This window comes from Rhinoraja longicauda, chromosome 21, assembly GCF_053455715.1.
Source record: "Rhinoraja longicauda isolate Sanriku21f chromosome 21, sRhiLon1.1, whole genome shotgun sequence".
Classification (NCBI taxonomy): domain Eukaryota; kingdom Metazoa; phylum Chordata; class Chondrichthyes; order Rajiformes; family Arhynchobatidae; genus Rhinoraja; species Rhinoraja longicauda.
In genome coordinates this window covers 4,924,016-4,939,927 of record NC_135973.1, presented here as the reverse complement: position 1 = coordinate 4,939,927, position 15,912 = coordinate 4,924,016, and the positions used below count along the sequence as shown (strand labels likewise).

The window sequence follows — 15,912 nt, the reverse complement described above, 5'->3', positions numbered from 1 at the left end:
GCATTTCAGTGCCCGGTGCGGCTCGGCCGCTGGACTTAACATCGCCCGGTGCGGCCGCGGGACGTTTCGGTGCCCGGGGCGGCTCGGCCGCGGGGCCTTCCATCCCCTTGCGGGGGCTGTGCGTGTCGTTTGCCTCGGTAGGGGTCGAGCTGCCTGTCCGTGGGTGCGGGGGGAAGAGAGGGGAAGTTTTGTTGCCTCCATCACAGTGAGGGGGTGTTTGGAGTCACTGTGATGGATGTTTGTGTTGGGGTCGGGTGTCCTGTGTTCTTTTCTTTTTTTGCTGTGTTTTGTGTGACTGCTGAAATTTCGTTCGGTGTAAAAAGCCGAGTGACAATAAAGTGTTGTTATGTTATTAGTGTATGATGGACACAAAATGCTAGAGTAACTCAGCATGACAGGCAGCATCTCTGGGGAAAAGGAATGGGTGATGTTTCGGGTCGAGACCCTTCTCTCCAGGGTTACTCCCTGTCCTGCTGAGTTACTCCAGCTTTTTGTGTCTATCTTCTGTATAAACCAACATCTGCAGTTCCTTCTTACACATTAGTGTATTTACATTCTTGGGTCTGAAGATTCACCATGTCTAAGGATTCTCTCAAACTTCTACAGGTGCGCCATGGGATGTATTTCAGATTGGTGTGGTGATTCCTCTGTGCATGACCGACTGAACCTGCAGAGAGCAGTGAACACAGCCCTGTCCATCACAGGATTGGCGCTTCCTTCCATCCAGTCCATCGTCATGGTGTGTTGCATCGAGAAGGCTGGAAGTATCGTTGAGGATACCTGACAACCTGCCAATTCCTTTTTCTCTTTCCATCTTCTGAGAGAAGTTACAGGAACTTGAATGCAAGGAAATTTACACTTAAGAAAGGCTTCTTCCCCCTGCTCTCAGACTCCTGAACCAATCACCTATTTTGCACCGCAGTCTCAGAAATGCTGCTTCGAAAACATCGAAAAACATCGAAAAATAGGTGCAGGAGTAGGCCATTCGGCCCTTTGAGCCAGCACAGCCATTCAATATGATCATGGTTGATCATCTAATAGCAGTACCCCATTCCTGCTTTATCCCCATATCCCTTGATTCCTTTAGCCCTAACAGCTAAATCTATCTCTCTTGAAAACATTCAGTGATTTGGCCTCCACTGCCTTCTGTGGCAGAGAATTTTAATTTTAACTGCACCTCAGTTATTGCACTTAAATATATTCTTTCTACACTACAATCCTTGCACCATTCTACTGTTTAGCAGTCGTTATATTTAATGTTGTACCTATCAGCATCATGTTCAATGAGCTTCAGTGAGCATCATGTTAGGGATGGCACAGTAGTAGAGTTGCTGCCTTACAGCGCCAGAGACCTGTGTTCTATCCTGACTACAAGTGCTGCCTGTATAGAGTTTGTATGTTCTCTCTGTGTCCTCATGGGTTTTCTCTGGATGCACCGGTTTCCTCCCACACTCCAAAAACGTACAGGTTTGTCGGTTAATTGGCTTCTATAAATTGTATCCAGTGTGTTGGATAGAACCAGTGTATGGGTAATTGTGGTCGGTGTGGACTCGGCGGGCTGCAGAACCTATTTCCACGCTGTATCTCCAAATTAAACAAAACTGAAAGCAACGGTTCAGTTTGTGCTTAGTTTCAGGGTTCAAGGTGCAGTATTTTATTTTCTGAATTTTGGCTCACACAAAGCTGAGTGAACGGTTCAAGTCCCAACAGTGTATGAGCACATGTTTTCTTGGCCACCACTGATAAATACTGTATGTTGTTTTGGATAAGATACTAAACTGAACTCTTGTCTGTCCTTTTATTTGGATGTAAAGGTTTGCTTGGAACTATTTGTCTGCTGTCTTTTCCAATCTCCAGGTCAATATTTATCACTGGGTCAACACTCAAAAGCATACATCTGTTCATCACCGCACGTATGTTCATGCATCTTGTACATAGATTGGTTGGCATCTTTTATACATTGCAACTGTGGCAACATTTCAAAGGTACTTTTTCATTTTCAGAATGTTGTTGCTGCTGGCAAAGGCCAGTGTTTTTTATCAGCTATTGATGGGCAGCTGTTACAGGTCCTTCTGGTGAGGATGTTTCCAAATGCTATTGGTCTAGGAGTTGCAGGATTTATCGTCATTGGCATCGTGCGTAATTGTGAAGGCAGTGGTGTTCCTGTGGATCTGCTGCCCGTGGATCTGCTGCCCTTGCCCATGCTGCTGAAAATTGTGGGTTTGGAAGATGTGGTCTAGATGAGTAATCTTACTGTGTTGTACCCTTACTGCAGACTGCAGCTATGGTGCATTGTTGATCATAAGATCAGAAGACACAGGGGCAGAATTAGGCCAATCGGCCCATTGAGTCTGTTTGAACACAACGAACTTCAATTAAACTCTGGGTTGCTCAAGGGGATTTTGAGCTTTGAATATAAAATACATTCGTTTTTGCACTATATTTAAAAAAATTATTGACTATTTCGTTTATTATGTACTGTGTGGACAATGTAACGCTGTTGCTGCTGCAAGTAAGAATTTCATATGACAATAAAATGCTCTTGTTTATGCACCATATTTTTGGTTTATTGAACTTTTTTCGTTTGTTTATTATCCATTGAGTATTGTGTTGACAAACATGTTTTTTTTAAAAATAAATCAAAATAAACTTTATTCAGAATTTAAAAAAATACAAAATGAGAACTGTGCAAAATTCCTCCTACATTCTCAGCGGCTTATACATGCATTTATTAGCATTGTATTTGGTTGTATTAACGAAAAAAAAAACCCCATCGTTTTTGTATGATGTGCTGCTGCTGCTGCAGCTGCAAGGAAGAACTCCATGTCACAATAGAACTCGATTGACTCCATCAGGATGAAGAGAGCGAGAGGTTGAGGCGCGGGGGCGCGCGCGCACTGATGTCGACGTCACCGCGCAGCGAAGGGGGAAAGGGGCGCGCGCGCACGGACGTCAACGTCATCGCGCAGCGAAGGGGGAAGGGGGGGGTCGCACGTCCTCGGGCGGGGCGCGCGTCCGGTGACGTCATCGCGCAGTGAGGGGTGGGCACGTCCTGGGGGGCGCGCGCACGGCCGGCGACGTCAGAGCGCAGCGAGGAGGGGGAGGGGGAGAGGGAACCGTACGTCCTCGCGCGCGCACGGCCGGCGACCTCAGCGCGCAGCGGACGCCCTGCACCGGGGGAGGGGGGGGCCGCGGCGCGCGCGCTGCCGCAGCCGTGACTACTTGTGTGTCTCGCGCCAGCGCTGCGAGCGTTGGGCCCGGGCTCGGCTCCTCACAAAAATCACTGCCTTCCCTCACGTACATATAATCTATGTACACACACACACACCATCTATCTTTTCTCTTTCGTCGATAAAAAAAAAAATTTTTTAATACGGCGCGCAGGAACAGGACCGACTCGCTGTTGGGGGGGGAGAAAAAAAAGAAGAGGGACATTTTACAAGTAATGTCGAACACCGGTCCCGGAGCTCGACGGAACGGGTCAAGCATTAAAATCCGGCTGACAGGTAAAAGAAGTTCAGTTGGATCGAATTCCAACGGTAGTTTCCGCCGTTTCTGGGGTCGGCCGTCGAAGGGAGGGTCGGCGGAGCGGGGAGGATGGAGTTGCTGAGGGGAAAGTGTGTGTGTTTTGAGGCGGTTATTTGTGCGCGCTCCTCGCTCGGTGCCAGCCCCCCCCCCCGTCCGTCCGTCGCTCGGTGCCAGCCCCCCCCGTCCGTCCGTCCGTCGCTCGGTGCCAGCCCCCCCCCCCTCGGTGCCGTCGCCCGGGCCGCTCCGCTGCGGCTTCGCCCCCTCCGCGCAGGCGCGCCGCCGCTTCCTCATACAGTCAGCCATTGATGGGCAAGTGTCCACCACAGTAGTGTTCTCACAATTAAATTGTCCGCCAAGTTCACTGCGATTGGGGAATTGAGGGTGTATTGCTCGCCCAAGTATTGTTGGGGAAGTGTCCACCTTAGTGCTAGGCTTATCATAATCATACGCCAAGTTCACTACACTACTGCGATTGGGGACTGCAAGTGTTTTGTTCAAGCATTGTTGAGGAAGTGAGTACGAAGGAACTGTAGATGCTGGTTTAAACCGAAGACAGACACAAAATGTTGGAGTAACTCAGCGGGACAGGCAACATCTTCGGATAGAAGGATTGGGTGTCGTTCCGGGTCGAGACCATGTTATCCAGAGATGCTGCCTGTCCCGCTGAGTTACTCCAGCTTTTTGTGTCTATTGTTGAGGAAGCGTCTATCTTTCTGAGAGGCTTATCATAATTGTATACCAAGTTCACTGCGATTGGGGAATTGCAAGTGTTTTGTTCACCAAGCATTGTTAAGGAAGTGTCTATCAATTGTCTACTAAGTTTACTGCGATTGGGAAATGCGAGTGTATTACTCACCCAAATGTTGTTGAGGAAGTGTCTATCTTAGAGAGAGGCTTATCATAATCATATATCAAGTTAATAACTGCGACTGGAGAATACAAGTGTTTTGTTCACTGCATTGTTGGGGAAGTGTGTATCTTACTGGGGAAATTATTATAGGTATCACAAAATGCTGGAGTAACTCAGCAGGTCAGGCAGCATCTTGGAAAGAAGAAATGGGTGACGTTTCGGATCGGGACCCTTCATCAGACTGAAATGTCACCCATTTCTTCTCTCCAAGATGCTGCCTGACCTGCTGAGTTACTCCAGTATTTTTGGATACCTTCGATTTGTACCAGCATCGGCAGTTATTTTCCTATACAACTGGGAAGCTTCTAATAATCGTGTATCAAGTTAACTGCAATTGAGGAATACAGGCGTTTTATTCATCAAACATTGGTGGGGAAGTGTCTAAATTACTGGTAGCCTTATCACAATCGTATACCAAGTTAACTGCGATTGGGAAATGCAAGTGTATAGCCTCACCAAGCATTCAAGGACAATAGACAATAGGTGCAGGAGTAGGCCTTTCGGCCCTTTGAGCCAGCACCACCATTCATTGTGATTATGGCTGATCATTCACATTCAGTTCCCGTTCCTGCCTTCTCCCCATACGCCCTGACTCCGCTATCTTTAAGAGCTCTTTCTAGCTCTCTCTTGAAAGCATCCAGAGAATTGGCCTTCACTGCCTTCTGAGGCAGAGAATTCCACAGATTTACAACTCTGATTGAAAATGTTTCTCCTCATCTCCGTCCTAAATGGCCTACCCCTTATTCTTAAACTGTGGCCCCTGGTTCTGGACTTCCCCAACATTGGGAACATGGTTCCTGTCTCTAACGTGTCCAATCCCTTAATAATGTTTCAATAGGATCCCCTCTCATCCTTCTAAATTCCAGCGTATACAAGCCTAGTCGCTCCAGTCTTTCAACATACGACAGTCCTGCCATTCTGGGAATTAACCTGGTGAACCTACACTGCACGCCCTCAATAGCAATAATATCCTTCCTCAAATTTGGTGACTAAAACTGCACACAGTACTCCAGGTGCGGTCTCACGAGGACCCTGTACAACTGCAGGACCTCTTTGCTCCTGTACTCAACTCCTCTTGTCATAAAGGCCAACATGCCATTAACTTTTTTCACTGCCTGCTGTACCTGCATGCTTCCTTTCAATGACAGATGCACTAGGGCACCCAGATCTCGTTGTACGTCCCCCCTTCCTAACTTGACACCATTCAGATAATAATCCGCCTTCCTATTCTTACCATCAAAGTGGATAACCTCACACTTATCCACATTAAACTGCATCTGCCATGCATCCGCCCACTCACACAACCTGTCCAAGTCACCCTGCAACCTCATAGCATCTTCCTCACAGTTCACACTAACACCCAGCTTTGTATCATCTTCAAATTTGCTAATGGTACTTTTAATCCCTTCATCCAAGTCATTAATGTATATTGTAACACGGTCCCAGCACTGAGCCTTGCGGTGCCCCACTAGTCATTGCCTGCCATTCTGAAAGGGACCCATTTATCCCCACTCTTTGCTTTCTGTCTGCCAACCAATTTTCTATCCATGTCAGTACCTACCCTCAATAATATGTGGCCTAATTTTGCCCACTAATCTCCTATGTGGGACCTTGTCGAAGGCTTTCTGAAAGTCGAGGTACACCACATCCACCGGCTCTCCCCTGTCCATTTTCCTAGTTATATTCTCAAAAAAATTCTAGATTAGTCAAGCATGATTTCCCCTTCGTAAATCCATGCTGACTCAGAACGATCCTGTTACTGCTATCCAAATGTTCCTCAATGTATTCTTTTATTATTGCCTCCAGCATCTTCCCCACCACTGATGTCAGGCTAACTGGTCTATAATTTCCCATTTTTTCTCTCCCTCCTTAAAACGTGGGATGACATTAGCTACCCTCCACAGCACAGGAACTGATCCTGAATCTATAAAACATTGGAAAATGATCACCAATGTGTCCACGATTTCTAGAGTCACATCCTTAAGTACCCTGGGATGCAGACCATCAGGCCCTGGGGATTTATCAATCTTCAGTCCCATCAGTCTACCCAACACCATTTCCTGCCTAATGTGAATTTCCTTCAGTTCCTCGGTCACCCTAGGATCTCTGTCCACTAGTACACCTGGGAGATTGTTGGTGTCTTCCTTAGTGAAGACAGATCCAAAGTACCTGTTCAACTCGTCTGCCATTTCCCTGTTCCCCATAATAAATTCACCTGCTTCTGTCTTTCAAGGGACCCACATTTGTCTCAACTATTGTTTTTCTCTTCACGCACCTAAAGAAGCTTTTACTATCCTCCTTTATATTCTTGGCTAGAATACCTTCGTACCTCATCTTTTCTCCCCGTATTGCATTTTTAGTTATCTTCTGTTGCTCTAAGAAAGTCCCAATCCTCTGGCTTCCCGCTCATCTTTGCTATGTTATACTTCTTCTCCTTTATTTTTATACTGTCTTTGACTTCCCTTGTCAGCCACGGTTGCCTCTTACTCCCCTTAGAATCTTTCTTCCTCTTTGGAATGAACTGATCCTGCACCTTCTGTATTATTCCCAGAAATACCTGCCATTGTTGTTCCACCGTCTTCCCTGCTAGGGTATCTTTCCAGTCAACTCTGGCTAGCTCCTCTCCCATAGAAACATAGAGAAACATAGAAACATAGAAAATAGGTGCAGGAGTAGGCCATTCGGCCCTTCGAGCCTGCACCGCCATTCAATATGATCATGGCTGATCATCCAGCTCAGTAGCCTGTACCTGCCTTCTCTCCATACCCCCTGATCCCTTTAGCAAAAAGGGCCACATCTAACTCCCTCTTAAATATAGCCAATGAACTGGCCTCAAATACCTTCTGTGGCAGAGAATTCCACAGACTCACCGCTTTCTGTGTGAAGAAATGTTTTCTCATCTCGGTCCTAAAAGACTTCCCCCTTATCCTTAAGCTGTGACCCCTGGTTCTGAACTCCCCCAACATCGGGAACAATCTTCCCGCATCTAGCCTCTCCAACCCCTTAAGAATTTTATATGTTTCTATAAGATCCCCCCTCAGTCTTCTAAATTCCAGCGAGTACAAGCCCAGTCTATCCAGTCTTTCCTCATATGAAAGTCCCGCCATCCCACGGATCAATCTGGTGAACCTTCTCTGTACTCCCTCTAAGGCAAGAATGTCTTTCCTCAGGTTAGGAGATCAAAACTGCACACAATACTCCAGGTGCGGTCTCACCAAGGCCCTGTACAACTGCAGCAGAACCTCCCTGCTCCTAAACTCAAATCCTCTTGCTATGAATGCCAACATACCATTCTCTTTCTTCACTGCCTGCTGCACCTGCATGCTTGCTTTCAATGACTGGTGCACCATGACACCCAGGTCACGTTGCACCTCCCCTTCTCCCAATCGGTCACCATTCAGGTAATACTCTGCTTTCCTGTTCTTGCTGCCAAAGTGGATAACCTCACATTTATCCACATTATATTGCATCTGCCATGCATTTGCCCACTCGCCTAATCTATCCAAGTCACTCTGCAGCCTCCTAGCATCCTCCTCGCAGCTAACACTGCCACCCAGCTTCGTGTCATCCGCAAACTTAGAGATGTTGCATTCAATTCCCTCGTCCAAATCACTGTAAATAACTGGGGTCCCAGCACTGAGCTTGCGGTACCCCACTAGTCACTGCCTGCCATTCCGAAAAGGACCCGTTTATTCCTACTCTTTGCTTCCTGTCCGCCAACCAATTTTCTATCCACCTCAACACTGAACCCTCAATACCGTGTGCTTTAAGTTTGTACACCAATCTCCTATGTGGGACCTTGTCGAAGGCCTTCTGAAAGTCCAGATATAACACATCGACTGGTTCTCCCTTATCCACTCTACTAGTTACATCCTCGAAAAATTCTATAAGATTCGTCAGACATGATTTGCCTTTGGTAAATCCATACTGACTTTGTCCGATGATTTCACCACTTTCCAAATGTGATGCTATCACATCTTTAATAACAGACTCTAGCATTTTCCCCACTACCGATGTTAGGCTAACTGGTCTATAATTCCCCGTTTTCTCTCTCCCTCCCTTTTTAAAAAGTCATGCCTCCATAGTCCTCCTTGCTCAACTGCAATACTGACACTTCCGATTTTCCCTTCTCCCTCTCAAATTGTAGATTAAAACTGATCATATTATGATCACTACCCCCTAATGGCTCTTTTACCTTGAGTTCCCTTAGCAAATTTGGTCCATTACACTACACTAAATCCAGAATTTCCTTCTCCCTGGTAGGCTCCAGTACAAGCCCCTCTAAATATCCATCACAGAGGCACTCCACAAACTCCCTTTCCTGGGGACCATTACCTAATGGACATGTCTCCTTCTCGCTGAGAGGCTTATTATATTTTTATATCAAGCTTTTTGAGTGAGAAATGTAGGTGTATTACTTGGCAAGCATTAACTGGGAAATAAGACCCAACGTGCTGGAGTAACTTAACAAGTCAGGCAGCATGTCTAAGAGAAAATGGATAGGTGATGTTTTGGGTTGAGAGCCTTCTTCAGATCAGTCATGAGCTGAAATGTCACCTGTCCATGTTCTCCAGAATTGCTGCCCAACCCACAGTTACTCCAGCACTGTGTGCCTATGTTTGTAAACCAGCACCTGCTGTTCCATGTACCTATATTGATGTGGAAGTGCCTCTCACTGGAGGCTCATCACAAATGTATATCGAGTTTTCTGCATTTGTGGAAATCTGAAGCCATCCAAGTGTATTGATCAGCAACATTGATGGGGAAATGAAGACACAAGGAACTGCAGATGTTGGAATCACAAAGTGCTGGAGGGTCTCAGTGGGTCAGACAGCATCTGTGAAGGGAATGGGGAAATATCCATCTCACAAACTTGTAACCCACACAATCACAGGGAGAAATTGCAAACTCCACACAGACAGATCCTGAGGTCAGGATCAAATCTATGTCTCTGGTGCTGTGAGGTATCAATCAGCTCTACGCCACTGTGCTATCCCCCAAGGGTAGGCGAGTATTAAACTAAGGGGAAAGGTTTAAGGTGAAAGGTTTAAGGTGATCCTTAAGGTTTAAGGATCTTATAGAAACTTACAAAATTCTTAAGGGGTTGGACAGGCTAGATGCAGGAAGATTGTTCCTGATGTTGGGGAAGACCAGAACAAGGGGTCACAGTTTATGGATAAGGGGAAAGTCTTTTAGGACCGAGATGAGAAAGTTTTTTTTCACACAGAGAGTGGTGAATCTGTGGAATTCTCTGCCACATAAGGTAGTTGAGGCCAGTTCATTGGCTATATTTAAGAGGGACTTAGATGTGGCCCTTGTGGCTAAAGGGATCAGGGGGTATGGAGAGAAGGCAGGTACAGGATACTGAGTTGGATGATCAGCCATGATCATATTGAATGGCGGTGCAGGCTCGAAGGGCCGAATGGCCTACTCCTGCACCTATTTTCTATGTTTCTATGTATATTGCATATTGATATGAGACGAGCCAACACAAAGTGCTGGAGGAACTCGGCTTGTCAGCTAGCATCTATGGAGGGAAATGGACAGGTAACTTTTTGTGTCGGGACCCTTCTCCACGCTTGGAAACGTGACTTGAACCATGGAATGCTATTTTGTGCAGTTCCCTCTACAGATGCTGCCTGACCTGCTGAGTTCCTCCAGCAGTTTGTATTTTCTTTTGCTCAAAGATGGTTGTTATTTAGTCCTCCAGCGATAAAGTCGGTAAATTCACGCCTGTCAAATATATCGAGTCTTAAGTGTTGAACATTTTGTCATCTTCAGTCAAATATATTGAGCCTTCATTGTTTCTGTTTGTGTTTAATGTGTGTAGAATGTCACACTAATTCTGAAGGTAGAGGAAAATATGTTCATTATAATTTTGTTACATTTTAAATTGATTAGTTTTGGAACTGTTTTTAAATGGGATGTGTGATTTATTTTAATGGAATTGGAAATATTATGTTCACCATCTTGTAGTTCAAAAAAATACATACAAATCAGTGAGTCTGCACTTGACATTGGATTACTGGAGTACTGAACTGGACATACTGTTTCTCAATTTGTAATTATCACCATCAAATAAGTTTTCCTGCAGTCAGCGATACAAATTAAATGCTACTTTCAGGCAACTAGGGATTCCCCCCCCCCCCCCCCCCCCCCAATTCTCTCTACATCAATGCTCTGAAGGTTGCTGTGTAGTTTCCTCTTGCATTTGACCTCGTCTGGATTAAATTCCATGTGCCATTTCCCCACCTCTACTTCAATCTTCCAACTGATTTATATTCTGCTATATCCTTTGACAACATTCCTCACTATCTGGAATTCCAGCTACTTTTGTGTCATCTGTAAACTTTCTGTTTGGTCCATTTACATTTGCATCCAATTCAGTTATATCGATATTCCAAATAAGAGGTCTCAGCATTGATCCTTGCGGAACACAACTGTCAGAATACACCGCTCCACCACTACCTTACGTCTTCTATGAACAAGCCCATTTTGATTTCAACGTACCAACTCACCGTGGTTCCCATGTGACTTAATTTCTGAACCAGCCTTCTTTGAAGGACTTTGTTGTCTCACTAAAGTCATGTACACATCCCTACTCTCATCAATCATCTTTCTCGCCGTCTCAGAAAAACTCGATGAAGTTCGTAAGAAGTAACCTTCCCCACACTAGGCTAGGAAAGATAACAAAATGACCTTGATGATCCAAGCACCCATTAGATAGTGGTTATGTTATACTTTGTGCTGTCAGTGTTGAAATGCTTGCCTATTGAACCAAATGAACATGGATGTTTCGAATTGTTTTCATTTCCGTGGCTATTGCTTGACCAAACAGGGCATCTGGTGAGTTGTGGGACATTGTTGACCACATATTTGGGTGGTCGGCTAGTTCTGAGGTCAAAGGTAAGAAGTCACTGAGTCGCCAATCTCTGCATTCATTCTGCATCTCAGGTATTGGTGTAAAATTGACACCTAGGATTTTGATAATAGGAGACTCTGCCATGGTCATGCTGTTAAATGCTGGGGGAAGACACAAAAGACTGCAGATGCTGAAATCTGGAGCAAAAAAACTAATTGCTGGAGATACTCGGCTGGTGCCGAAAGCAAATTGCTGGAGAAGCTCTGGGAATTCCAAGCATCGAAGAGAGTTTGCCTCAAGACAGTTACTTCGCATTAAAATTCTATGATACCCAGCTCATTGACCAGATATTACTGTAAATTGTTGCAGACTGCTTCATTATTGTCGAAGTAGTGAACAGAATAAAAATGATTTAGGCTATAGTAATTAAGATAGTGCCTGAAGGTGGTTAGATAATGTTGTTAGAATGCATTGTTTGGTTTTGAAAGCCACAATCATGTGGCATAGAACTTGTTAGTTGTACTTGCATCCAAAAATTAAAATATCCCACGTTGCTTTATTCGTCCTTATGTGTTTAAAAGGTGGGATGGATTTTGAGGAGTTATTAAATGCTTGGCAGAAGATTGACTTCTAATAAGTTAGCCTGTGGTAAGTATACATGCGGCTAATTCACAACCTGTGGTAAGCATACGTGCAGTTTTGTCGTAATTTCACAGGGTTTCTGTGTCATTTTCATCAAGATTGGTGTTCCTTTCATTCAGTTCTTCAGCATCTTTGTTTTCTGAACCTCTCATGCATGTACATTCTACCCTACGCCCGTCCAAATGGCTTTCTGAGAGCCCCCTCCAGGTCAATCTTTGTGTAGCTCGGAATGCTGGCCATGGGCATTTGCTTAAATTAGACAATGGTGGAATAATTGTTTAGACAATTAAAAAAAATCATATTATTTATTAGCGCCTGTTTATTAGCACCAACTAGTTTGTGTGTAATAAAAATGTCAGTAACATTGATGAAAAATGTTTGTTCCCAAAATACAGCCAAATCGGTACACAATAGCGCAACAATTTTAGGCCCATCTTACTCACCATCCGCCTGCAGTGTGCAGTGTCAAGTTCAAATTGTTGCGCTACTTTAAAAGTAATTAACTTTATAAACTTTATACTGTGAATGGGCCCGGCAACCGCGCCTGCGCAGTTGGTGCCCTTTGATCTAATACTTCCGTGTTCATCTTGCGTCACAACGGGAACCCAACAGGTATCTGCGCGTGCGCAGTTGGGGGTGGGTTGCCGGGCTCGGCGGCAGTGCGCCTGCGCATCAGCGCCGGGAGGACCGGTGCCCGTCCCGGCATGCCCCGCCCCTGACCTTCCTCCCATGGTGCAGCGGGTCCCACATCACCGAATCAGACAGAACATGTTTTTAGCCCAGATTACTTTAAAAGCAATTTTGTCAAGGAAAATTAAGTGCTTTACAGATTGAAGGCATGTTTTTTGTTTGATTTGATTGTAGTTTGAAAACTATGCATTTGATTACGGATTGTCATCTTTATTGGCGGAATTGTTTGCTGTTCAATCTTTTTTCTGTTTGTAAATTGCAGTTTCTGCTTTAACTTTGTTCAAGTATGCTTTCACTGGGAATAAAATGAAATCTAGGCCTTTTGTCTTGTGTTTAGTTGGCACAGGCTAAGTCAGTTCAGAGATTTAAATTTAGTAAAACAAAGACTTTGTTTTCTTCTAAATAATGAGCCTTTGGAAATATTCTTCATATTTAACAAAATTGAATAATAATCTTTTCAGTAGTTTCTGATTTTGAACTACTGCATTGTGTTTCTTGATATACATTCCGAAGCCATCAAAGCAGAGAGCCTTTGTTTATATATATATATATATATATATATATATATATATATACTGGTCAGGAATTTGTCTTAGTTGGTCTTAGCATCGTGGGTTGGGGAAGAGAGGGTATAAATATCTATTTGTTCATGCTCTCAATTACTGTCTCTTGAATCTTTCCCGAGTATTGGAAAAAATGTCTTTGTGTGATTGAATGATTGGATCTAAAAATCATGCACTGTGAGACTGTGCGGTATTGACAAAGATTAAAAAGGAGGAATGAGGAAATGCAAAATAAGTTGGGAACCATAATATTCCTTTGTCTACTTTTTTCAATGTCAAGCCAAGATGAGGCTGCAAAGACAAGTTCAAATACTTAATTTTTCTTCCTTCATGCCCTTCTTATTCTAAACGAGTGTCTTCAATTGAGAATGACTTGGATTAATATAATTTTGTCCAGTAATAGTTTCAGTATATTGTTACGGAATGGCAAGAGCTTTTCATTTATAATGGTTAGGATGGCATGATTTTAAAGTTATGAAATTATAGTGTGGAATGGAGGGCCCAATAGTGCTTGATCTGGTTCAGCAAGGTGGATCAAGATAAAATGTTTTAGTTTTATCTTGATGCAAAATGCAAACCAAATCACATCAAGCACTCTTAGGCTTTCCTTGCTTGCCATTGCTGAAACAATTCACTACTCTGCAGTGTAAAGATAATGTTTGGCATTCTTGCCATGAATTATTTGTTACTGCTAGTTTCTACTATCTTCTCCATCCTTGCCACCAGCAATGAGCATGGAGATCATGGGCTTCTTTATTTCAAAAAACTTAAATCATGCTCAGTTGACTTTGCCACATTCTCCTCTCCCTAAGATCTTGTAATCTTGCATGTCTCATTTTGTGCTCTTCTGTTCTTCCACCTTTATTCCACCCCAACTTCTCAGTTTCTATGTTCTTGGAAACTTTTAAATGATCCAAGATAAAATCAAAAAATGCTGGAAATACTCAGTCGGTCATTCTGCAACAAAAAAAGAGATATTCCTTGAGTTTCAAGCCCTTTGTCAGATATTTGATGTCTGACATCTGATGAAGGGTCTTCGACTGAAACGTTAACTCTGTATCTCTTACTCCATATATTGGGCCACATTTGTTGTATTTCGAGGATTTTGATCTTAGATTTCCAGCATCTATTTTTTTAATTTTCTTGTAAATGATCCATGCTGATGTGGCTTGTGCTCAATTGTGGCACTTGAAAGGCCCAGAACAAAGTCATAACTGACATCCCATGAAATGTTACTTTCTCCATTCCCAACCTTGTTCAATTTGCAGCCAATGCACAGTTGATCATAATTTCTCTGTAGTGTTGCTTCACTGTTCAGCTGAGTGAGATTTTTCTTGTTTCGTTCCATTCCGCCCTATCCAGTCTTTGCTGGAGAATCATGTGTCTTGTTTTCCCTTCCCACTCCCTTGCTGTTCCCCTGAAGTCTACCAGGGATCTATATCTGGCACCTCCATTGTTATATGCATGTTTTTCCTTGGTAACAAAATTTATAACATAGCAAAGAAGAGTGGGAAGCCAGAGGATTGGGAGTCTTTTAAAGAGCAACAGAAGATAACTAAGAAGGCAATACAGGGAGAAAAGATGAGGTATGAGGGGAAACTAGCCAATAATATAAAGGAGGATAGTGAAAGCTTTTTTAGGTATGTAAAGAGGAAAAAAATAGTCACGGCAAATGTGGGTCCCTTGAAGACAGAAGCAGTGGAATTTATTATGGGGAACAAGGAAATGGCAGACGATTGAACTGGTACTTTGGACCTGTCTTCACTAAGGAAGATACAAGCAATCTCCCAGATGTTCTAGTGGCAAGAGATCCTAGGGTGACGGAGGAACTGAAGGAAATCCACATTAGGCAGGAAATGGTGTTGGGTAGACTGATGGGACTGAAGGCTGATAAATCCCCAGGGCCTGATTGTCTGCATCCCAGGGTACTTAAGGAGGTGGCACTAGAAATTGTGGACGCATTGGTGATCATTTTCCAATGTTCTATAGATTCAGAATCAGTTCCTGTGGATTGGAGGGTAGCTAATGTCCCACTTTTTAAGAAAGGAGGGAGAGAGAAAACAGGAAATTATAGACCAGTTAGTCTGACATCGGTGGTGGGGAAGATGCTGGAGTCAATTATAAAAGACGAAATTGCGGAGCATTTGGATAGTAGTAACAGGATCGTTCATGGATTTACGAAGGGGAAATCATGCTTGACTAATCTTCTGGAATTCTTTGAGGATGTAACTAGGAAAATTGACGGGAGAGCCGGTGGATGTGGTGTACCTTGACTTTCAGAAAGCCTTTGACAAGGTCCCACATAGGAGATTAGTGGGCAAAATTAGAGCACATGGTATTGGGGGTAGGGTACTGACATGAATAGAAAATTGGTTGACAGACAGAAAGCAAAGAGTGGGGATAAATGGGTCCCTTTCAGAATGGCAGGCAGTGACTAGTGGGACACCGCAAGGATCGGTGCTGGGACCGCAGCTATTTACAATATACATTAATGACTTGGATGAAGGGATTAAAACTACCATTAGCAAATTTGCAGATGATACAAAGCTGGGTGGTAGTGTGAACTATGAGGAAGATGCTATGAGGTTGCAGGGTGACTTGGACAGGTTGTGTGAGTGGGCGGATGCATGGCAGATGCAGTTTAATGTGGATAAGAGTGAAGTTATCCACTTTGGTGGTAAGAATAGGAAGGCAGATTATTATCTGAATGGTGTCAA

At 44.0% G+C, this 15,912-nt stretch overlaps 1 protein-coding gene across 2 annotated transcripts in view; it reads left to right on the top strand.

Annotated features, from left to right (window-relative positions):
- The first annotated feature begins 3,235 nt into the window (after positions 1-3,235).
- smurf1 (SMAD specific E3 ubiquitin protein ligase 1) overlaps positions 3,236-15,912 on the top strand; it is a 70,646-nt gene continuing 57,969 nt past the window's right edge. For both annotated transcript variants that reach the window (XM_078417637.1, XM_078417635.1), the window contains exon 1: positions 3,236-3,506. In XM_078417637.1, the coding sequence (XP_078273763.1) occupies positions 3,446-3,506 (61 nt within the window). In that variant the 5' untranslated portion in view covers positions 3,236-3,445. The remainder of the gene's footprint in view (positions 3,507-15,912) is intronic.